At 40.9% G+C, this 26,074-nt stretch overlaps 1 protein-coding gene across 2 annotated transcripts in view; it reads left to right on the forward strand.

The window, feature by feature from the left end:
• Positions 1–18,073: 18,073 nt before the first annotated feature.
• Positions 18,074–26,074, forward strand: part of LOC308308230 (amyloid-beta A4 protein-like) — a 19,146-nt gene continuing 11,145 nt past the window's right edge. Inside the window, exons 1-7 of one of the 2 annotated variants that reach the window (XM_080753594.1) lie at positions 18,074–18,230; positions 22,023–22,190; positions 22,473–22,602; positions 22,793–22,905; positions 23,715–23,905; positions 25,035–25,261; positions 25,409–25,576. In XM_080753594.1, coding sequence (XP_080609720.1) covers positions 18,171–18,230; positions 22,023–22,190; positions 22,473–22,602; positions 22,793–22,905; positions 23,715–23,905; positions 25,035–25,261; positions 25,409–25,576 — 1,057 coding nt within the window. In that variant the 5' untranslated portion in view covers positions 18,074–18,170. The remainder of the gene's footprint in view (positions 18,231–22,022; positions 22,191–22,472; positions 22,603–22,792; positions 22,906–23,714; positions 23,906–25,034; positions 25,262–25,408; positions 25,577–26,074) is intronic. The other variant, XM_080753595.1, reaches the window with a different exon arrangement.

Here is a 26,074-nt window from a genome sequence, read left to right on the forward strand (position 1 = left end):
TGTGCAGGGCAACTTCCAATGATCATAAATGTGCCTGTAAGAGAATGCAGCAAATGCAATTTGAGCCACCCTTTTCACAAACAAAAATCTTCCATATTTTGTACACTATGTCAACATGACGACGTCGTTAAACTTAAGTATATGTATACAGAGGAAATGGTAATAAACCAATGTGCTCCAATGTATTGTACACAAATAGCTTGTAGAAACAATGTCCCCATCGCATGATTATTACGGTAGTTTGACGTTTCGTAGACTACATTATAGCCCCATATAGAACCTACCTCACCCTCCGCTGCATATGGAGGGTGAGGTTCTATATGGGGCTAAGACTACATAAGCATTTATAGCAGCATAGCAGTTAGCTATAATAACTAACGTTAGCTAGTCACACTGACTCAAATTCAACAAGGCAGTTGATTTTATAACAGAACTTTGTTACAGCTGGCTTACCATGTACTTGAAATGGTGGTTCAACTTTTACAACCTAACTTGTTGAAACAAATGTGACAATTGACAAATAAGCCGGGCAGACACCGGCTAACAACAACACTGGCTGGCAGTCACTTCCTGGTCTACCTACGTCATGATTTGATAGTTGGAAATGACACCCGAGCTCCAGGCGGAGCGCGCTCGATTGTCGCGTCAGCGTCAGCGTCAGTCAGCCAGACAGACAGACAGACACTAAAGCCTGGTGAGGCGACACACACACACACACACACACACACACACACACACACACACACACACACACACACACACACACACACACACACACACACACACACACACATTTGCACTCAACTTTTTAATCCCTTGCTTTGACAGATGCACAAATATATGGACATAGGCTATGCATGTTCTTTCAATAAAACCATATGAAACTAGCTCACAACAACCATGAAATTGTCCTTTTAAAAAGTGATATTGTCAAAAGTAGTATTCTGACTGTGTAGTGAACCATGAATTCCCTGATGGGGCCCCTCAAACCTGCTGATGAAGCATTCCACCTATGAGTTATCTGCATAGATTATCTGTCCAAAATATTATAGCTTAACATTATTTAGCCAACAGATGGCAATACAGGGCCTTATGTCGAAGAAAACAAATAGGCCTACTGATGTCATCTTGATCTTGTGGTAGTGACAGTGTCACATGGTTAGACCCACTGAGACGTATTTAGACAGTGTCACAAAGACCCACTGAGACTGTTGTATTTAGATCTTTAGAGTGGTCCAATCTGGAAAATATTTTGAAAAACTGACACAAAATCTGCAAAATCAGTCCGCTTTTGGATTGCAAGCATATGGATTAAAAATATCATGATAATCCTGATAATTCCAGATCCAAACCTTTGAGAAACTGGATGGTGATTGTCCACCACTGCTTCAGATTCACCTGCCTCTGGCAGGCTGAGCAGGTAATTCAACCTTGCCAAACATGACAGTTAAACCCAAGTCGTTACACAACACCCTCACTTGTGGGAAGTGCAAGCACGTTTCAGCTCTCATTGCCAAGTAGTCGATACCAGATAGGTATCATGGAAAGTTGGGACTTTCCCCACTAACCGTTTTATATATCCCATTAATATTCTGCAAATTTTAATGGGACCAGTCTGTGAAGAGATTGATCACATCTTGACAGAAAGCTTGCCTCAGTAGCGCTGGCCATTTTTCAGAGCCTTAAGTGTAAATAGTCATAGCCCAAAGCTTATCGTCCTCAGAAACTAGATTCAATACCCTGTTATAAAATAGACCATGAGTTATGTTTACCAAAGGTCATGGCATTGTGAAAAGGCATTGAGAAATGTTTGTTCATTGGTTTTAATTCAGCTTGCATGTAGAACGTTGAAAGGTCAATACATTGATACAATGTAATGAACAATATGAACCTTTGACAAAGTAGGCTACAAGCCAACTTTTTATACATCAGTGATAGTAACACAATCCAAAGTGTCAAATTACAACTCGGACTAGCTGTCGGGCAGATGTTTTCCTAAAGGGTTAAGGCAGCAATCCAATACACAAACAACTCAAGAGATTCATCATGTGTGTTTATTAAAAAAATAAAAATAAAAAAGTAGTAGTAACATAATTATGCATCCTATATATATAAACAAATACACAATTGAAAGCTAACAATAAATGCAAAGTGCATCATTGAACAGTTGTGTTAAAAATGCACTCAAGTCTACTACATTCTCCAAAAAGCTTTATCAAATTATGTTTAGCACAACTAGCTTTATTCACTCTTGGAAAACATTTGACAACTGAACTGTAACTGTTTTCCTTTACTGAATTCCCTTTCCGATAAGGTAACATAATTACAACACAACATGGTACATTCATGCCAATGAAAATAAGTCGAATTGTATGTTATTCCACAAAACACGTTTTACAGAACATTTATAAATGCAAAAAAGGACAAATAAAATATTTGAACGATAATCAATTTTACACAGAATTCATTGTGGCAAATCTGTTTTGTCTGCTATAGGAGAGAAAGGGTAACACAAAAAAACCTTTATATATCTAGGAAATAGACCAACATTTACCTGACCTGACTTGCACACTTTACTAACCATACAAAATCGCAAAATGTGCAAAATTACAGTTACAATTACAAATGTCTGGAATTAATAGTTTTATTTATGCTATTACAATTCTCACATTGATGGGATTCTTATATTAATGCAAAGCTTCAATATCAACCATAACACATTACACAAACCAACTTCTCTATGTATGATTGCATTTTTGGACAGCTAATATTCTGAAAGAAAGATACTTCTGAGTCATTAGTTTTCACAGTGTTTTTAGATATCTACTCAAAACATTTTCCTCAGGGTTATCACATGCATGGGGTCGCACGCAGGTGTAGGCACGCACACACGCACGCACCGTGACGCACGCACCGTGACGCACGCATGCACACAATATATACAGTATAATGTATGTCAAAGTTAGTTACTAGTTACTAACATGCAGTCACTAACAAGTTAATAACAAAATCTTAAAATGTGTCTGCTGCCATGCATGCATAGATCTCTGTGGTCAATTTGATTTAACATGTCAAGCAGGAAGAACACCACCTTTACAACTTTCTTGTATTAACTGCTTCAGAGGTTTGACAATACCTGCTACAACTGACACCATTTTACTATTGTTTAACATTTCACAACAACATTTGAGTGTCAATTTAACTCTCAGTTTTGATCAAGTTCTTGGATGCACGTCTTGAAACTCTAACCTCATTCTCTTAACAGTTCCTCAAAATCGCGTAGATGCAAGTCTCATTCCTCTTTGACATTTCAATCAAAACAGATTTCCAGGATTCCAATACATTGCTTCTACATAGAAATGCCCAGTAACTATTAGACCCGCCATTTCCAAGCTGCCATTCCTATCAAAGGTCCCCGAAAACGACATCCTCAATCAATTACTGTCCTACCCCAGAATAACATTATGGAAATATTTCAGTCAGGTTTTAAGGCGTATCATTGTACTCGGTCTGCCTTGCTGTAGGTGCACAATAATGACCTGCTCCTCTCTTCTGACTCCAGTGACTGTGCCATCCTATTGCTTTGGACCTGAAGTGCAGACTGTGATGTCATTTAATTCCACTGTTATGCCACTGACACATATCTCACTGTGAGACCAAATGGGTGCCCAACTTTGCCAGCCTCAGGAGCTGCCTTGAGGACATAAAATGTTGGAATGCCCAAAACTTTCTACAGCTAAACAAAAACACGACCAAAGGTACCATTTCCTGTGGTACTATTACGAACGCTGAGGAAGTTCTATTTCCTCAGCGCTCCTCAGCGTTTCTTCAGCATTGAAAAGTGTCTGTTGACCGTTGCTCTGTTTGGGAGAGGTAAATAAAACTATGTGAAAAGGATATTTATTGAGTGCTCGTATTATTGTTGGGCCAGGCACATTGAGACTTTTGTTTAATCTGGAGTGTTGCGGGCATTCTGCTTTGCATTGCTTTCTCTTTATGAGAAATACTCTGACCTGTCAGTTTGAGGATTGCACTTTTGGGAATGAGGTCAGAGAGTTTCTGCTAAATGCAAGGAAACCATGAAAAACAGAAAAATGTGCTCCTCGGAGTACAGGTCTCCGCCAGGGCAGGGGACCGCCAGGGCAGGTATAGCTTATTGTGGGCCAGCACTGTTTCACGGCAATCAAACGCTGTGATCATGATTTGAGGCATTTTGTTCAAAACAGGCCACTCCGGCAAACTTTGGATTGGAAGCCAGTCTTGGGCAATCAGGATGTAATATGAATAATCGGACAGATCTGTCTTGATCACATGAATAGAATAATGTGTACCTATTGGCTTCACTAGGATTAAAAAATGTGCCTCCTGGTGGTGCTATGTGAAACGTTTGAGGCAAAGGTTCTCCAGGGAGTGTGCTTGCACAGTTTCATGCCAATTGGCAACGGTGCAGGAGATTATCTACTCAAAGGCAGTGACGGACATGCACACGGACAGGGGTGGAGACAACAGTCAGAGTTAAATTAATAACTCTTTTCACAGCGTGCATAGTTTTCTGTGTATTTTTTCTTCCTTTTAGTTTTAGGCATGTGGTAAAGATCTGCCAAAAAACTAAGTGACAGGTGTCATCATTGCTAAACGGTACTCTGCATCAAACTGTCGCTGTTGATATGCTCTGATGCACTTTGCTCAATCAGTGTTGAGTCATTCTCTCCTCTTCTCTCACGTCTCCTCTTATCTTTATCTCTCTGGAACAAGGAACATTAAAAAAAACAAAGAAGGTTTCAGGGTGATGAATGGTGTGCATGGCATATTTGGCAAGATCAACCTGCTTCCATACAGGTGGTAGCAGATTTTAAATAGAAGTACTTACCATAGCTCTTGGGCGATACAGGACCAGATACAAAGCAAGTAGAAACAATACAATGATGATGATGACGACGACGACAGAGGAGCTGATAGCAATCACTGACTCACTTATTTGTTTCCTGATAACTTCTGAAAAGCAAACATAGAAATAAGAAAATATGGCACTTCAAAAGACCAAACTCCCTTCACAGTTGTGAACTTTTCACACATTTTATATGGAAACTTAGGTGAATTGTGAGGTTTTCATTTTCAAAGCCAGGTCCAGAAACATATCACTCTGGAAAGATCTCGAAATATAATGGCTACATGTGCAGTGGTGTAAAGTAACCAAGTATCTTTTACTTACAGTTTTGAGGTATTTGTAATTTACTTGAGTATTTCCAAATTCCAATACTTTTACTTCTACTCCACTACATCTGGGATCCAAACATTTAATTGAAAACTATAGTTACAAGTTTACTTTGCTGATATAAATTATACTATGTAAAATATACATAAACCACTTTAGCCCTATTTTATACCTTGGCTATTTGAAAATAGCCGATCTACAAGCTCACAACGCGTCGCGATGCGACACGTTGTGAGCTTGTAGATCGGCTATTTTCAAACATTTTATACTTTTACTTTTAGTACTTTTGTACATTTTGATGCCAATACTTTTGTACTTTTACTCAAGTAAATTTGGAATTCAGGACTTCTACAATGCAATATGGATATTTTTTACTAAAGTAGAAAATGTGAATACTTTTTCCACCACTGTACATGTGTCAACTGCCAAATGTCCCAATTATGCACATGTATAGCTTTGTTGTTTGCATTTAATTTTCAGCACGATTTTGCAGCAAGATTTATATGTCACACACTGTTCTTGGGCCCTATTTGATTATTTGGTGTTTTGGAATCAGCATTGTCTTTAGCTTCTGCTTCTTCCAGTGTTAAATACATTTTAGACAATTTATCTTTCTTGTGAGTGACGAAGACACGAGTGATGAGTCAGGTGCTTGACCTATGAAAGCAATCATTCTAAGACCATGCTCCTTCAAAATTAAGAAATACAAAATAAAATATCAAATAATCACCTTACCAAGGCAGGTGTTGTTGGTAAGATATATTTTTTCCGGTAGGAAATTTGTGTGCTCAACAACACAGAGAGGTTCTGATGTCCCGTTCAGTTCTATTGTCAACTTGCTGCTCAGATGGTAGAATCCATTAGCAACATTCTGAGAGGTTATGGAAGGTGTTGACAGACGTTCCCCATACAACTTCCAGTGGACCAGGGCTCCTGGGGTTCTCCCGGTGACATCACACTGAAAGGTCCTCACTCTCTCACTGGTGCCTTCCATGACCGGGAGAGCCCTCTGACACACCGTGTAGCTCACTGGAGATGGAAGGATAGATAGATTAAGCTGCATATATAGAACAAAATTGTGTGTGTGTGTGTGTGTGTGTGTGTGTGTGTGTGTGTGTGTGTGTGTGTGTGTGTGTGTGTGTGTGTGCGTGTGTGCGTGTGTGTGTGTGTGTGTGCGTGTGCGTGTGTGAGTGAGTGAGTGAGCAATGGTGAAAGTAACTAAGTACATTTACTCAAGTACTGTACTGAAGCACAATTTTGAGGTATTTATACAGTATTTATTCAGTATATCCAGTTTCCAATACTTTTACTTCTACAACACTACATCTCGGATCCAAATAATGTACTTTTACGCCACTACAATTATTTGAAAACTTTAGTTACTACTGCAGTTACTTTGCAGATATAAATTATAATATTATAAAACCACTTTAGCCCTATTTTATACCGTTGCTATTTGAAAATAGCCACTTTTGGTACTTTAAGTACATTTTGATACCAACACTTTCATACTTTTACTCAAGTACATTTGGCTTTTACTTGTAACAGAATATTTCTATATTGCAGTATTGGTACTTTTACTTAAAGGAGTCTTAAGAATGCGACAAAAAATAAGTCTCCATGGCGTATAAAAAAAGCCATTTTGGGGGTGAACTACTCTTTTAAGTAAAATATGTGAGTACTTTTTCCACTACTGTGAGTGAGTGAGTGAGTGAGTGAGTGAGTGAGTGAGTGAAAGAGTGAGTGAAAGAGTGAGTGAGTGAGTGAGTGAAAGAGTGAGTGAGTGAGTGAGTGAGTGAGACTCACCAAAAACCATTAGGTTAAACTCAGTATAGTTGTACCGTGGGTTGTAGAAATTGCACTTGTATTCCCCCTGATCATCTTTTGTGATGTTTGTCAGGAAAAGAGAGCAGTTGTTGCTATCCTTTGTCAGGAAGATTTGGGCCCTGTCCTTGTATCCTTCACTGAGCTTTGTGATGTTTGCCTTGTTGTAGCTGAGGATGTTCTTGGTCTTGGTTTGCCAACTAACATCCCTGGTCACGTCTCTCTTCAAGCAAGGGCATGACAGGAGAATGCTGTCTTCCAAGGCCACTTGGATATCCACTTTTTTGTTGCCTAGAAAGGTCAAAGGAAACATGCATGGTCATGTCTTTTATTAACGTCTCATCAAAGTATTTTAACTAGGGTTGGGATGCGATTAAAAATTTTAATCTAATTAATTACAGGCTCTGTGATTAATTAATCGCAATTAATCGCATTTTAATCGCACATCGATATCTGCCCTGAGAAGCATTTTTTTTCAAGTAAAACACATTTTGTTTTACGAGTGAATCAACGATTGAGTTTTTTTTTATCTAAATTTCGCATCCACTGGGCCAAGCAAAGCGCTCTGATCGGCTACTTCTGCCTTTGCGTTTGTTGTCTCTTCTTGGTTGGTGCATCGCTATGATCGGTATGCCCGAAACTGAAGGTTCTGTGGTGCAAAAACTAAGTGCGATTAAAATGCGTTAATTTTTTTAATCACGTTAATTTTCTGTAATTAATTAATCGCAATTAATCAGTTAAAGTCCCAGCCTTAATTTTAACATTTCCTTGAGGATCGGTTACGGTCATGTTTGTTTTGTTTCCCCTTTGGCTTTAAGTAAACTCACCCACACAATTTCTCTTTCCTTTTTTCACCGCTCTTGCACATAGTTATGCAGTGTCACATTAACTTCTGCTTTTATGTACAAGACATCCTATTCTTTCAGATGACGCACATCATATAACAAATCGGATATATTTTCATCAGGGGAAAAAAAAGAGGAATTCGAAACAAAGAGGGGTCATTTCATTCAGACAAGGTCAAGAAAGAGAATGATTAATACAAAGCAGTCTCTATAGCACTTTGCTCTCCTAGTAGTACCCAATGTGTCACCTTTCTTTCAAATGATGCAGACATTCTGATATGCAGACATATAATATTGGTCATTTGTTCCCATGTTTTTGCTTCGTAGATTTGTTTTGCTCAACCACTAATATTAATAATGTGTTTTAAGAAGTTAATCTATAAGTTCCTTTATAATAGGTTCATTAGGCCCTCTATTCATGTCATTATTTACAATAAGTTGCTTACTACAGTTCATGCTTACTCTGCCACACACACACACACACACACACACACACACACACACACACACACACACACACACACACACACACACACACACACACACACACACACACACACACACACCTTTTTTTAATATAGCACCGCTAACTTTTTATATTTTTTCCAGTAAATTAAGGCCCTATTTCATCATACAAGAGTGTGACACCAAAGTAGTGAAAGCGTTTTAGTGGTGCGTTGTGAGCTATTTACCTATCAATTTTGGACATGTTTTACTCTTAGTAGGCTACACAATGTGTTACAATAAAGAACCTTGAACCTTGAATCGTTGTGAGGAGGTGGGAAGGTGGGGAGGTGGGTCAGTCTTTGAGGATTGTTTAAAATAAGCCAGTGGTCCAAAGTTCAAACATTTGAGAACCAACAGAGATTCCCATATGATTATGAGCCAAACAAAAGTGTGTACTATTTAGCACAATTTTTATGTGTGTATAGCTAATTTCCCGATATGTGATCTATCCCTGACTGTGAGGTCACAGATGGGACTAGCCGCACAAAAACACAATGTGAAAGCATGTTGCCAACCCTCCTGAATCTGGCAGGAGTCTCCTGAATTTTGACCCCATCTCCTGCGGTGCTCCTGAATTGTCAGTTCTCCTGAATTTCTCCTGGATTTGATCAAACTCCCCAAATTCACCAGAACACTGGAAATTACATCTACTATGTTAAAAGGTTTCTGGGGTAGGCTACATGCACGCACGCACGCACGCACGCACGCACGCACGCACGCACGCACGCACGCACAAACGCACGCACGCACAAACGCACGCACGCACGCACGCACACACCCACACACACACACACACACACACACACACACACACACACACACACACACACCTTTTTTTAATACAGCACCGCTAACTTTTTATATTTTTTCCAGTAAATTAAGGCCCTATTTCATCATACAAGAGTGTGACACCAAAGTAGTGAAAGCGTTTTAGTGGTGCGTTGTGAGCTATTTACCTATCAATTTTGGACATGTTTTACTCTTAGTAGGCTACACAATGTGTTACAATAAAGAACCTTGAACCTTGAATCGTTGTGAGGAGGTGGGAAGGTGGGGAGGTGGGTCAGTCTTTGAGGATTGTTTAAAATAAGCCAGTGGTCCAAAGTTCAAACATTTGAGAACCAACAGAGATTCCCATATGATTATGAGCCAAACAAAAGTGTGTACTATTTAGCACAATTTTTATGTGTGTATAGCTAATTTCCCGATATGTGATCTATCCCTGACTGTGAGGTCACAGATGGGCCTAGCCGCACAAAAACACAATGTGAAAGCATGTTGCCAACCCTCCTGAATCTGGCAGGAGTCTCCTGAATTTTGACCCCATCTCCTGCGGTGCTCCTGAATTGTCAGTTCTCCTGAATTTCTCCTGGATTTGATCAAACTCCCCAAATTCACCAGAACACTGGAAATTACATCTACTATGTTAAAAGGTTTCTGGGGTAGGCTACATGCACGCACGCACGCACGCACGCACGCACGCACGCACGCACAAACGCACGCACGCACAAACGCACGCACGCACGCACGCACACACCCACACACACACACACACACACACACACACACACACACACACACACACACACACACACACACACACACACACACACACCTTTTTTTAATACAGCACCGCTAACTTTTTATATTTTTTCCAGTAAATTAAGGCCCTATTTCATCATACAAGAGTGTGACACCAAAGTAGTGAAAGCGTTTTAGTGGTGCGTTGTGAGCTATTTACCTATCAATTTTGGACATGTTTTACTCTTAGTAGGCTACACAATGTGTTACAATAAAGAACCTTGAACCTTGAATCGTTGTGAGGAGGTGGGAAGGTGGGGAGGTGGGTCAGTCTTTGAGGATTGTTTAAAATAAGCCAGTGGTCCAAAGTTCAAACATTTGAGAACCAACAGAGATTCCCATATGATTATGAGCCAAACAAAAGTGTGTACTATTTAGCACAATTTTTATGTGTGTATAGCTAATTTCCCGATATGTGATCTATCCCTGACTGTGAGGTCACAGATGGGCCTAGCCGCACAAAAACACAATGTGAAAGCATGTTGCCAACCCTCCTGAATCTGGCAGGAGTCTCCTGAATTTTGACCCCATCTCCTGCGGTGCTCCTGAATTGTCAGTTCTCCTGAATTTCTCCTGGATTTGATCAAACTCCCCAAATTCACCAGAACACTGGAAATTACATCTACTATGTTAAAAGGTTTCTGGGGTAGGCTACATGCACGCACGCACGCACGCACAAACGCACGCACGCACAAACGCACGCACGCACGCACGCACACACCCACACACACACACACACACACACACACACATCTCCTGTAGTCTAATGTTGGCAGCCTTGGCTTTCACATTGTTTTGTTTTTGTTTTTTTCCCAAAGCAACCAGAGCTACATAACCTTAAAAAAGAGGATATCATTTCATCAGAGAGAGAGAGAGAGAGAGAGAGAGAGAGAGAGAGAGAGAGAGAGAGAGAGAGAGAGAGAGAGAGAGAGGCTACATAGTACATACCATACCTGTATATCCTAGGTATGTTGTGTCTGTGCATGTCATAGATACTTAGTCTGGTAGGAAGATATGCCTCCCACGCACCGAAAGATATATTTTTCTAACCTACCTTTTTAGGTGTGTAGTTAATGAATTTTGATGTTCCCAGATCCAATTATTGTCCCATATATGTTTTTTTTTAACCATATGTTGTGTCCGTCCTGGATTTTCGGCTGTGAAAACTAAAACTTTAAATCAACATAGCTCCTGAACTATACATCCGACAGAAACTATTCACCCCATTTTATGTTTGTCTTTGCAAGATGAATTGATTGAAGATTTGCCATGGTTCCATCATGTTTAGTGCATTAAAACCCAAATAAACACAAAAAAAGTTAAACATTGCCTAAACTGGATCACAACAACTCCTCCCCCATGCACCCTATTGATATATTTTTTCTAACATTTGCATTTTTACAATCTTCAAGATGTGTAGTAAACAAATGTTGATGTTCCACACTTGAAATATTGACACATGTATGTTTATTCTGGCATAGTGTTTGCTATAGTAAATTTTCGCAAATGCAAAAAAGAGAATCTACATAAGGTGTTAACTATACATTATTCTGAGACAAATGTCCAATTTGTCTGTTTCATTTTGGCATGAGGCATTGAGGGAGATGGCTAGTGACATAATATGTACATTTATGGATCATCAATACTCAAATAAATGCTAAAATGCAGACAATTTAATTGGCGGAATTGGGCCAGAGGACATTTACCAATACAAATGAAAGTTTTATTTTTTTTATTTTTTATGTTTTTGTTCCTATGAATGCTTTAGGTGCTTGATACACACATCCCATCCCCAATTCAAAATATAGTGCCAGGTTTAAATTTTGCCTACAGTCTTGGATATCTGCAAACAATATCAAATATATGTGATGTTTTAATTAAATGATATGCATAGACAAATTACCCTATCTTGTTTTATTTTGGCATGACATGTCATGCCAAAATACCATTTTATGCCAAGATTTGATTCTAGACAACCTCAGGTTTCCAATGGAACCAACCTTGTCATGCTACCTTGTCTGGCAGGGGGGGCAAATGCCTAATGATTCAAAGATAGACAACATTTTGGCAAGGGATAAACGGCCATCACCAATTTCCAAATGGACTAGTGAGCTTTCACCTCGATGTATGTGAATGGAAATGCGTGAAAGCCTCCCCTGTACAGACATGCCAAATTTAGGACAATCTCATGCAGTGTTGGGTAAGAACCATGTTGTTTTTTGTATCCAGTACAAATATGTAAAAATGTTACATACTGTACATTAACTAATGTAGTGTCTTTATGTCATGTTAAAAGTGCTTTTAATTGTGTTGAGATGCAGTGCAGTGGTCTATATAGATAGATACCTATGGCCTGTAATCGAACCTGGGACAACCAGGGGCTCTGGTTCTCCAGGCAGGCTCCCTAACCATTCAGCTATGCCACCCGTATAAAGTATAGTAGTTAATATATAAACTTTATTACAGGCTCAGGGCCCACAGGGTAGAGACAACACATTACAAAGATAAAAAAAAAAAAAAGAGTACATTCACCAAGCCCACACCGGAGCTACAAGAGGCACTCATATTGTCAATGTTCACCGAGCCCCACTGGGGCTAAAGAGGCACTCATGCCAGTGTCCTCTAATGGAGGACGTGTACCTGACTGAGCTACGTCCAGGGTCTGTCATCTGTCCAATTAATCCATTCAAGGAGCGATCCAGTCTGCAAGTGAACTTGTAAGTCAGGTTCCTCAACAGAGCCATGAAGGTGGTGAGACCCAATGAAACAAAGAGCGCACTGGCTCTTGTGCTCCTAGGTTTCTTCAACAGTATACGAAGGCAGTCATTGTAGGCTACTTGCAGCTTCCGTAAGCTCTCTCTCTTGTACTTCACCCACAGAGGGGCTGTATATAGAGGGGTGCAGTACGCTCTAAACAGGTTTACTTTAACCTCTGTAGTACAATGGTGAAATTTACGAACCAACATGTTTGCTTGTACATAAAGCATTCTCCTCTGTCTTGACATATCCTCATCATCCTCTAGGGTGTCTGAAATAATATGCCCAAGATATTTTGTACTTTTTGACACACACATTGTTTGGCCAGACAGGTAAAAGGCAGGAAACTTGATTTCTAAGTCATCCTTAGTTCTACAGATCAGGACCATGCTCTTCTTAGCATTATACTTAATATCAAAGTCAATCCCATAATTAGTACAGATATTGAGCAGCTGTTGGAACCCACTGCTACTCGGGGAAAGTATAGTTAGGTCGTCAGCATACATAAAATGATTTATAAGGGTTTCACCGATCAAACAACCTGTACTGCACCCTCTCAGCTGTTTAGACAGGTCGTCCATATACAAGTTAAAGAGGGCGGGGCTTAAAATCCCCCCCTGACGGACTCCATTACCCACCTGAAAGGGGGTGGATAAGGTGCTTCCCCATTTGACTTGCATTTTCTGGTGAGAATACCAATACACTAGAATACGTATTAAGCAGCTAGGCACACCCCTAAGCTTGAGCTTATTAAAAAGCTTATAGTGATGGATACAATCAAAAGCTCTGGATGCGTCAATAAACCCAACAAGCATTGTAGAGCCCTGCCTTCTATAGGTCTCCACTGCTTCTTTCTAGTGCATAAATGCATAAGTCTGTACTATGCTTAGGCTTAAAGCCAAACTGATTGTCAGTCGTAGTTATGTAAACACTTAATCTGTCCAGGAGTAGTTTTTCCAAAACTTTGGACAGTATACTAGCTAAAGCTATGGGTCTGTAGTTGTCTTTACTTCCTACTTTCCCAGCCTTGTCTTTTATTACTGGAACCAGAACTACACTCAGCATGGAGTCAGGTAGAGTACCATGAGTCAACATCCCTGAGAAACAGAGAGACAGCAACACTGCCAACCTGGGGCCTGCTAACTTTAAGTGTTCAGCTGTGATCTTATCCAGACCACTGGCTTTTCTGTCAGAAAGTTGCTCTATGACATTACAAACCTCATGTATATTAAAAACAATGTTTTCTTCCTCAATTATGCCTACATGGAAAGGCTCTCCTTTAACACTATTAAACAGCACTTCATAATGCCGTCTCCAGAGGTCAGCGATGCCAACTGGATCTGTTACCCCCTCTATATTACATGGGAGAGCTGATTTTGCCCTGTTAAGGGACTTTACCTCATTCCAAAAATTAGTGATATCATTATTAAGCAGATTGTCAGCCATAGAGTGTGCACTCAGAGCCTGCTCTTGCTTGCTTATGTACCGTAATGCATATTTGTACTTGGCATTAGTTTTCTTTTTATACTCAAGGACAGGTCCCTGTCTGGGTCTACCAGCTATTACCCAGGCCTTATGGGCCTCATTGGCCTCTGCATGGTGGCAAGCAACCCATTTATTCCACCCAGGCTTGATGTTCTTAGCCTTCCTAGGGCGGGTGAAAAAAGACCTGCTAGCCTCATGAAGGGCTCTCACAATATCATTATACAGAAGACATAAGCTTTCACCGTGTGAAGAGTCCTCACAGTTTACATTGGTGCAACAAATGGCATTCATAGGCAAATTTACATTACACAATAGTTCATTAGAATAAGAGCAATATTTGAGGACAGCTTCTTCAGATAGTTTACCCCAATTAATTTTAACCTCTGAGTTTTCTTCATTTTTAACGAGCGAGGGTACATTATCCACATTTATGTGGTCTTAAACAGATAAGCATTTTTACAATATACGTAAATTACATATTTGTACTGGATACGTAAAACGGCATGGTTCTTCTTACCCAACACTGCATGAGATTGTCCTAAATTTGCCATGTCTGTACAGGGAGGCTTTCACGCATTTCCATTCACATAAATAAAGGTGAAAGCTCAATGGTCCATTTGGAAATTGGTGATGTCCGTTTATCCCTTGCCAAAATGTTGTCTATCTTTGAATCATTAGGCATTTACCCCCCCTGCCAGACAAGGTAGCATGGCAAGGTTGGTTCCATTGGAAACCTGAGGTTGTCTAGAATCAAATCTTGGCATGAAATGGTATTTTGGCATGACATGTCAAAATAAAAACAAGACTGTAGGCAAAATTAAAACCTGGCACTATATTTTGAATTGGGGATGGGATGAGTGTATCAAGCACCTAAAGCATTCATATTAACAAAAGAATAAAATAAAATTAAAATAAACTCATTCCGCCTATTGCATTTATTTGAGTATTGATGATCCATAAATGTACATAATATGTCACTAGCCATCTCCCTCAATGCCAAAATGAAACAGACAAATTGGATATTTGTCTCAGAATAATGTATAGTTAAGACCTTATAGATTTCACATTCTCTTTTTTGCATTTGCGAAAATTCACTTATAGCAAACATATGCCAGAATAAACATACATGTGTCAATATTTCAAGTGGGGAACATCAACATTTGTCTACTACACATCTTGAAGATTGTAAAAGTGCAAATGTTAGAAAAGATATATCAATGAGGTGCATGGGGGAGGAGTTGTTGTGATCCAGTTTAGGCGATTTTTTGCTTTTTTGTTTTTGTTTTATTTTTTTGTTTATTTAGGTTTTAATGCACTAAACATGATGGAACCATGCAAATCTTCATATCGATCAATTCATCTTGCAAAGACGAACTGGGGTGAATGATTTCTGTGATGTATAGTTCAGGAGCTATATGTTGATTTAAAGTTTTTAGTTTTCACAGCCGAAAATCCAGGACAACACAACATATGGTTAAAAAACCATATGGACAATAATTGGATCTGGGAACATCAAAATTCATTAACTAGACACCTTAAGGATTCTAAAAAGGTAGGTTAGAAAAATATATCTATCGGGTGCGTGGGATGCTTACCTTCCTACCAGACTAACTGTACATAGTCTATAGGCTAGGCCTACACATACATGTAGGACAGACAGGCAGACATACAGTCAGGCAGACAGGCAGACAGGCAGGCAGGCAGGCAGGCAGGCAGGCAGGCAGGCAGACAGACAGACAGACAGACAGACAGACAGACAGACAGACAGACAGACAGACAGGTAGATATACAAGCAGGTAGGGGGGTATGCACATTTGCCCTGGCCAGGGTGCATCTCATGATCTCATAAACTTTTAAAGCCTTGCCTATAATTCTGAGTAGGCTACTATAGTTGCTTTTCATTGTGCGTTTGTTGTAGCCTACAGGCCCACGCCCCACACAGAAGTGCCTATATGCCATAGTAAGTCTGATAAGTGAATCACACACTGTGCCAATTTAAGAATGATTTTTACTTACCCGAGGCAGCAACTAAAACCAGCGATAATCCCAGAAAAATCAGCATTATTATCGCGTGTTGCGAATAGCACGATTCATTAATCAGCGAGATTTCTTAACATTAATTTCATAATCCTGTCGGGTTTAAATTACACCGGACCAGGGATTTTTGCGATCAATTTTACAATCCATTAGACAAAGAGTGATATGTTCCAACTTCCACCCAACCCCATTCACATCTCTTTATTAGAAAAGTGAAAGTAGAAATTGATAGCCGCGTGCATTCTTCAGTTCACACGACACTTCCAGAATTAAGTTCACCTCCCCTCCTAGTGGCTCATATTGTCAGTTTGCTGCTAGGTAAGAAGTCGGACTATGGCCTGATAGCCATCTGAAATCTAATCACATTTTTCACGCCTACAATATTGCCTCCGCTGCGCCGCACTCAAATGGTTGGTGGCTTGCTTAGGGCCCACTAGATGGCAGCACAGGTAGGCCTATCCTATTCCATATAGCCTACTACTATTACTGTAGCCTACTAGCCTCCCCTCAACCTGGTTTGGGAGCAGTTTAGTCAATTTACTACGTCCTACGTCTCGTTCAGATTAAAGTGCATAACAACAAACAAACACATTGAGATAAATAGTAGCCTACTGCTATGCCCACTCATCCTAGTGCCCAGTTATCTCCTCCCCTAAGTGCCCTTTCATCCAGGTGCCCATGTCCCCATAGTGCCCACAGATAGTTTTGGTGCCCACCTCTCCAGGTGCATGCCTTTATCTCCACCCCTTAGTGCCCACCCGTCCAGGACTCCACATGTCCCTATAGTGCCAGATGTGGTTTTGGTGCCCACCTTTTAGTGGGTGGGGTTTGTCAGCAGTAGCTCTCCACCAACGAGGATCGAGGGCTGGCAGTCTGGAGAGCCCCGGCAGTGTGTGGGAGTGGGACAAAAGTAAAGCATTATAAATTGATGACATTTTAAAATGTAGGCTATACCACGATCCATAATCTATAAAGTTAAATAGGCCTACTCCAACTTTGTTGTAGGCCTAATGCTTCAGTTAGCCTACTCACTGTAAAGTAAGAAACTTACTTACATATTATCTTGAAAAATATTTCAATTTTACATGACAATGAATCAAATCCAGGACTAATATGTTGTTATCATATTGCTATTGCTAAAACATCCAACAAAAATACAATTCAGAAAATACATTTCTGGTCGAGTAGTAGACCATCAGTGGTTCACAAACCTCCATATCACCATGCAAGAAATCAAGCCATCAGATGAAGAAGGCCTGTTGACAGTGAAATATACTGTAACAGGCAAATATGAGGTCAAATAGGCCTATGACTAGGCCTATGTCACGATGATGAGGAATTGGAAGAATATTCAAAGATGGAAAATTGTAAGGCTGATAAGCTTAATAGCAAAATGAACATTTCTCAAAATTAAGGTGGTGATGGTGATAGTATATTGAAACATATAGCATTTTACATTATAACGTGTAGGGTAATTTGAGATTTTGACAGTCATATATTTTGAATTAATAACATTTAGTTAAAAATTAACTAGCCTACAATTTGATGCAGTTGTGTCCTACAGGTGCATGCTGTAGGCTAATGGACAAAAACTGACTGATTCCAATCCAAACAATAATAAAATTGTGATCCTCATAAATCTTTTGCAGTTGCCATGACAACCAGCTGGCCAATCATAACGTGACCGTCCATCCGGGCTATGGGCTCTTGACGCTATACCTTGTTGGAGCATCTGGCTGGCCAGCCTCTCTATCGGCCTCCATCATCCAAACACAGTCCTATAGCCGCGGCTACATCATCACCGCCGGGACACGGGAGGGATCGGGAACGGAGCAGCAGCCTGGCCGCTCGCATCAATCTAACGGATTTGCTTGAAAAAACCCGTGAACATACAGCGTGCTGGATATAGGGTTGACGGAATGGGCGAGCAAACGGCGTTTCTGCTGTTATTGGTTGCGACCTTGACGCTCTCATCTGAGGTGAGTAAAAATGGAAGAAATCTCGGAATTCTCAACATTTCTCTCCGAGAGTCGTGTGAGTCCACACAGGCCCAGAACTAAGAGTTGAAAGATAGCTTCAAAAACGGAAACACGACCACCTTATAATAGGCTACATCTTACATTGTTTGTTATAGGGGGAATGGTCGATAAACGAATATTACTGATGGTGCGTAGGCTAATATTGGTCAACCTCAACCCTGGACAATGTGCGCAATTCTATTTCTAAAACATAATCCCAGCTCAGCTTGGCCGGGCGGCCTGCTTGGCCGGCTGAACGAAAATCTGAGCATCTAATAAGATAGTATAGGCTATATCGATGATCTATTCTGCTACAAGGATTTAATAATAGTGTAATAAACCAGTGGACAACGCATTCCTAACTGCAGGAATGCTACGAGGGCCTATACCGTTAGACGTCAGTAATTGACAGCTTGCCACTGACTGGCCATGTTGGAAATGTTTTGATTGGAGCAGGTAGATTATTTATGCCACCCTATTTCATTTTAATTTGACACCAGTGACATTATTTATACAGTTATCGTTTAATGGCAAATTAAACGATTTGTCCATATATGATGGTGACTGAGCAGTCGCTGCTTTGCTGTATAAAATAATTGTTCCATTCAAGGTTTCCTTCGATAGATAGGTTCATTGATTGATTGATTGATTGATTGATTGATTGAATACTTTATTGGCAGTTTGCATAGGACAGTAGGCCTAACAGTTCAGATACAAGGTTTAAATCTAAAAGGATTTTTATACAAGAAAGCGCAATGGCTTGTTTGGGGGGGTGGGGGTCCTATGTAGCCTACTCAATTCATGAAAAATGACTTGTCAGTTGCTTTAAAGGCCACCTAGAGAATAACCTGCAAGCTCTACAATTGTCTGTTTTAGTCGTTTGTGGCAATTTAAAGAGGCTTCACTTTTGATCTGCTTATAATGCCTGCTGCTACATATTTTCTCGTTGCGTCGATGTGGTCCAGTCAGCCAGTCGTTGTTACATTGTTGCAGAGCTCTCCAGCTGCAGGGGTGGGATAGCTAAACGCAGGCCTGTGTAGAGGAGAATGGAAAAGGATGTAGCCTAGTTTTGACACAAGCAAGATGGCGTCGACTGCCTAGTTGCTGCTGCTGCTGCTGCTGCGCTGGACCACGGCAGTCAACCAAACAGTGATAACACATTCAGTCCTGGTTAGAAGAGTCATTGACACATTGTAGTATAAATTATACAGTATGAGCTTTTTTCCCTACCGCGGAATGTGCGGATGTGTCACTTCCGAGAATAGATTCTGGAGCATGTTCAGATAACACACCAGCGTTCAAAGCTGAACCTCTGCGTATCCCATGCAGACAAAGTCATAAAATACATTTCACTCATGACATGGTTTGTTGTATTGTAGCATTGAAGAACTTTATATGGAGTCAATACTGAAATGCTTTTGGTCTATACACATTCTTTGAAAATAGGGGAGTCTTGAAGGTAGATGCAATTAGTAAAAAAAAAATCATCATTATTACTAAATAGTAGAACTAAAATCAAAGGATTCAGTAGTGAGGTAAAACTCTTTCTATCAAACTAAACATAAATCATCTTATGCATGCAGTGAGTGTCACATTGCTTTAAAGGGCTTTGGTCACCAAATGAGTTGGCAGATGTCAACCATAACAAAGAACAAGGTTTCAGTAGCATAACCGATATCCCCACACACTGGGTGTTGGTTCCTGCACTTATAGCCTGCTTAGTATTGCAGTTTGGTTTCTGCGCCACAGCTATGATTAGAACCTAAAGGGCAAGACAGATGCTCTACACACAAAGTGGTCCAACCACATACATGCGTATAATGATTGATTGATCGCATAGAACACAGCAGGGTGATAAGTTGAGAAATGCCCCAGTAGGACATCCCATCATGATCATGAATCACTTCTGGTTAATTAGTGTGGTTGTTATAGGCAACACACTATTCTTCTAGGTCTGAGAACCTTTATGCCAGCTAAAGTGAACCTGTTTTTTTTGTTAACCTTTTAACTGAAGTTATCCGGATTGTAAGGCCAGATATCTTGGACAATATAATGTCCAATCAGACAGGATTGGTCATGCTTCACTTGACATCACAATTATATATTATAAATTGTAAGACGGAATTCATTTCCTAGTGGATTCCTTGCCACTCACGTCAGTGCAACCACTGACACCTTTCTAGTTTTGTGCGTTCTGGCTCTTAGATAGACAATCTTGTTAAAATGCTGGTTTTAATTCTTAAATACTTAAAATATACGTCTATCTGTCCGTCTGGCCGCCCGTTTGTCCGTCCGTCTATTTATTTTATTGTATTATTATTATTATTATTATTTTGCATTGGTGCAATAAGTGTGCCATTGCTCTTTCACCCTTCCCCACACCACAAGCCACCATCAACTTTGAATTAGTGATTTTTCCACTAGAATGGCAACAGATGGCTTGGTGGCAAGTGTTTTGTTAGCTTGCAGTGTCAGTGATTTGTCAGTGTTGAAGATAAATGGAAGGACCAGAAAAGGCAAGCTATATAGTCTGAGACTTCCTCCAATTGTATTGGCAAACAAAAAGTGGGGAAAAAACCAATGTCCCAGAATGCTATTTGTTCAGCGGGGTAGTAGGAAGCCCATGATTCTTTTGTGCCTCGTCAGGGAGTACAGGCAGTTCTTAACTCCTCTTAAAGGTATTCGCCTAGAGCCAAATTTCTATAGCTATAATATAATACAGTATATAACAATATACAATACACTATGTATAATACTAACACTTAACTACAGTTTTTCCTATATTAGGCTACAACCTTCTCACTCTCCCCTCTTTCCTTGTGACATTTCTCTCACACCTTATTGACTCAGTGAGACAATGGGCCTAATAGAGGTGGACACACATTCACAGTTTCACACACATTCACACACCCTGCAGTATGAATGCTGAGCTCTTATGCCAGTTGGGTGTACTGTAAGGGATTCAGCGCACTGCTTTGCCTGGCTCGGGCTTAAGGCACTATTTATGCTAAAGACTAGGTGCTCTGTGCACAGTCGTGATGCATATTTTCTTTGGTGATGGTGGGGACAGCAGGATATAACAAGAGAAGAAAGCTATTGCACACACAAGAATGGAAAGCATAGCTTATGCTCTTAAGCATAAACCACAACCTTAAGGAGTAGCATTGCTGTGTGATTCAAACGTCAAAACCCTCTAGTCTAAGCATAATGTCTAGGAATGTGAATGAAGAATGAACATTGTTTTATGGTTATCCTGTATTTATCTGTAACTAAATATTGTAAACTAAATAATATAACTTAATGTGCAACATTGTTTTCTCACTGAATGTAAACAAACCACCATAAAGTTTAAGTGTATAGAGGGTATCTGCACACATCACTAAAGTGACAATTGAAGGACTTTTTACATCTAAAATGAAAAATTAAACAGGCCAAATTGTCAAATATTAGATGCAGAAATTGTGAAAATATCTACATGCTCACAACGCCTCGCAACGCAAAGCATGTAGATCTGCTATTTTCACAATATAACCGTGTTATACAAAATGTAATGCCTCAACTCTTAGTGCTCATCTGGGTGGGGGGGTCCCCAGTTAGAATATGATTATTTTGGGGGTCGCGGCCTGAAAAGGTTGAGAACCACTGCCCTAAACCACAGCTAGTCTTCCTGGGGTCCACATGTAAAAACAATGCATACATTTAAAAACATATTTTTACTTCTCTGCTCTCTTAACAACTGTCTTGTCTCTCCAGGTGCCTGCTGATGACTCTGTGGGTCTGCTAGCGGAGCCCCAGGTGGCCATGTTTTGTGGGAAGCTCAACATGCACGTCAATGTGCAGAGCGGCAAATGGGAGTCGGATCCTTCGGGCACCAAAAGCTGCATTGGCACCAAGGAGGGAATCCTGCAGTACTGCCAAGAGGTGAGAGACAGAGAGAGAGAGAGAGAGAGAGAGAGAGAGAGAGAGAGAGAGAGAAATGAGGCAGGGTATTGGATAGGAGATGTCTGAAATATATGCAGAGGAGACAGCATAGAAGAATGGAACAAAATAAAAGTGAAAACATTATTATGCGATTGTTACAGAAGGAGGGAGTGTGATGTTAAAACATTTCGGCATGTGTGTGAGATTAGAGGAAATGGCTGCGAGCATAACAGAAGACCTGGGGTTTGTGCCGAAAAACTCAAGCTCTCAGCTTTTCTCCAGGTGTACCCTGAGCTGCAGATAACGAACGTCGTGGAGGCCAACCAGCCCGTCAGCATCCACAACTGGAGCAAGAAGGGCCGCAAGCAGTACCGCAGTCCTGTACACATTGTGGTCCCATACCGCTGCCTGGGTAAGCATTCCTAACAATGGGTATATGAGTGTGTGTGTGTGTGTGTGTGTGTGTGTGTGTGTGTGTGTGTGTGTGTGTGTGTGTGTGTGTGTGTGTGTGTGTGTGTGTGTGTGAGAGAGAGACGCCTGTTTGCAATACTGCATTACTAGCACTACTAATTGTGGGGAACTGAAACTTCTTCATGTTGCAGTCGGGGAGTTTGTCAGCGATGCTCTGCTTGTTCCGGACAAGTGCAAGTTCCTGCACCAGGAACGCATGGACCAGTGTGAGAGCCACCTGCACTGGCACACGGTAGCCAAAGAGGTGAGGTGACAGAGTCATATATCCTACAGCTACACACTACCTTGCTTTAGAGTCACAGCTAGGCTGTCAGTCGTACTCCATTTCTGGTCCTCTGTAGACTCCGGTGTTTTACCTGGGATGTCTTTTCACAAATTACTCAGTGATTCCTTATCTCCACCTTCCCTCTAGTTCCCAACCCGTCAGGTATCTCTGTGACTATGGTCAAAGCTGTCATCTTTATTGCTGTATTTTGTCAGTCACTGAGGCTTTACCACAATAGCGTGAGCCCTCAAAAGGCCTGTTATGATTTATCGTCTCTACTCTCATTTCGTGTGCTGTTTATAGATGAGTGGGAGAAGTCAGTGGTGCTTAGGAGGAGTGCTGTAGCAGCATTATGATTAATGGCTGTTATTATTATTAGTCCTGTGTAGGGATGGGACGATAAGCGATATTATCGTTTATCGCAATAAAAAACACTCAAGATAATTGTATCGTGGAGATTTAATTTATCGTGATATCGTCCTCCGTCATGCACTGGAGTCAAGTCACCTTTTATTTGCCGAGCTGCACATCCGGTACCACTTAAACCCTCTATAACTGGTAAAAGGTACTTATAATATACATACTTGATAGTCTTTTTTTCACTCTCTATCAAATTTATTTGCCAAAAAATAGCCAATCTACGCGTTGTGAGCTTGTAGATTGGCTATTTTTTGGCAAATGTTCCGCCCAAGGATAATGGATTTTGATTATCGCGATAATATCGCAAATCGCGATTTCTTTTGTCACAATAATCGTGATATGACATTTTCATATCGTCCCATCCCTAGTCCTGCGGTGACCGCTCCATGAATCTCCATGACTACGGGATGCTGTTGCCGTGCGGCATCGATCGTTTCCGAGGAGTGGAATTCGTCTGCTGTCCGCTGGAGGCAGAGAGAGAATCGGACAGCGTTGAAGTGGAAGGGGAGGAGTCAGATGTCTGGTGGGGTGGAGCCGAGAACGAATATGCCGATAACAGGTATCGTCATTCACATTTATGCCACGGGTGCTAGGGCTATCACAATTATTACATAATCGTCTAATTGCAATTATTTGAGGTAATGGCAATTATTTTGCATAATCACCATAATTGTTTCCATGTTGAAAAATGTTCAAATATTTTCAAACATTTTCAAAGTCAGTGGAAATAGCCGATCTACAAGCTCGCGACGCGTTGTGAGCTTGTAGATCAGCTATTTCCACTATCAATGTTCTTTTTTAAGTATAAAGTTGTCAAATATGTCAGTAATGTCTTTGTATATTTAGGTTATGTGTCATAATGTGCAACTTCAAAGCTTAAAAAGAAATGCAATTGTCAACGACAAATACACAATTATTTGAGTGACAATAAATCGTAATGTAAAATGTCATAATCGTGACAGCCCTAACGGGTGCATCTGCTAACGCCAGATCTTTTTGTCCAATCACGATTTTGGAGAGTCCTAGCTCCACGATTACTGATGCTTTGACCTCCTCACTGGCAGGTGAATCAGTAGGATACAACAACACGCAAATGTGTGTGGGGAGTAATCAATTGGCATAGCAACTAAAGTGGGGAGAAAAGGGGTAACAAAAAGCTTTAAAAGAAAAAGATTAACTGTGTTATAGACAATTGAAAAATAGGTGTTTTACAAGATCACAACTCGCCACAACACAGTGCGTTGGGAGCTTGTAGATCTGCTATTTTTCAACTTAAAAAGACTTGGAACCTATGAGGCCCACAAGAGTATGAGTGTGCCACAGGGTACTTACTGTAAAGTGCTACAGGGTGCTGTAAGGCATAATTGCCGATACTAATATCCTCAATTGATCTGGCTCTAATAAATATGCCACACACCTCAACAACATTTAGATAAGCTGTAGTAGTGTCACACCAGGGTGATTTAACATACGGTAGGAACGAGCCTGGATGGATATCAATAGTCCATTGTCTGACCTGCTAATTCCTGTAGTGTAGGTGTTTAGCGATGTGTGCGCAACGTCATTAAAATAGCATCCCCCAAAGATAGATTCACCAATACCACACTGCGTAATAGTGTCCCCCTAAAGATGAATTCACCAATACTACTGTACACTGCATTTATTTACCACTGCCACTGTCTCTGCAGTATGTCCCGCCAGGCAGACACGGAGCCCGCCACCACGGAGGACGACGAGGATGAGGACGAAGAGGAAGAGTCTTTTGACCGGGACGAGAACGGTGACGAAGAGGACGATGACGAGGACGAGGAGGACGATGTGACCGACGAGCGGGACAGCGACGAGCGCAACGCCAATGTCGCCATGACAACCACAACCACCACCACCACCGAATCGGTCGAGGAAGTCGTTCGAGGTTAGGAACCCGGGGCATGGAGCTGATTTTGATCATCAAGTTGTTCTTTAAAAATGTCCACATCACGAATCCATTTCGTTTTTTATTATTTACATTTCATTTGTGTGTGTTTGTGTTTTTGCTGGCTGTCTTGTGTGTGTACCTCAGCGGTATGCTGGGCACGTGCTGACTCTGGGCCGTGTCATGCCATGCTGGAGCGTTGGTACTTCCTGCCCGCGAAGGGCACCTGCGCCCCCTTCCTATTTGGGGGCTGTGGGGGAAACAGAAATAACTTTGACTCGGAGGAGTACTGCCTATCTGTCTGCAGCAGTTCCTGTAAGTGCCAGGATTTGAAGCTCTCTCTGATGCCTGAACTGGCCTGATCCCGCTTCCCAGGCTGGGGACTCTTACTCTATCTCTTTTCCTCTACACCCTCTCACCCCATGCCTTCTCTTTCACTCTCTCCTTCTCCTGAGTGTCTGGCGGCTCTTAACAACTTGGGTTGATGATAGGTATGTGCCGGTGCATTATGGCACAGTCCAAACAAAGGGCAGGATGTTATCGGGTTTATTTCCCAACATGCTAATACTCGCTGCTGTGCCTTTGATCTGAAAAGTAAACAGAGAACGGAAAAAGGCTCACAGCCTCTCACTCCCCTGGAATAACTGGTTTGGTTGTGTCTTACGACATCAGCATAGAAAACGCCCTCGAAATTAATCTATGGTCTGAAAACAAACAAAAAAACTAAGATCAAGTTGATCAAGCCCCCAGTGTCCCTGGTGCAAAACAGCCACAATGCTCTACCTGTCACATTAACATGAATCATTCATTCAT

The sequence above is a fragment of the Nannobrachium achirus genome (genome assembly GCF_963921795.1).
Source record: "Nannobrachium achirus genome assembly, chromosome: 22".
NCBI lineage: Eukaryota > Metazoa > Chordata > Actinopteri > Myctophiformes > Myctophidae > Nannobrachium > Nannobrachium achirus.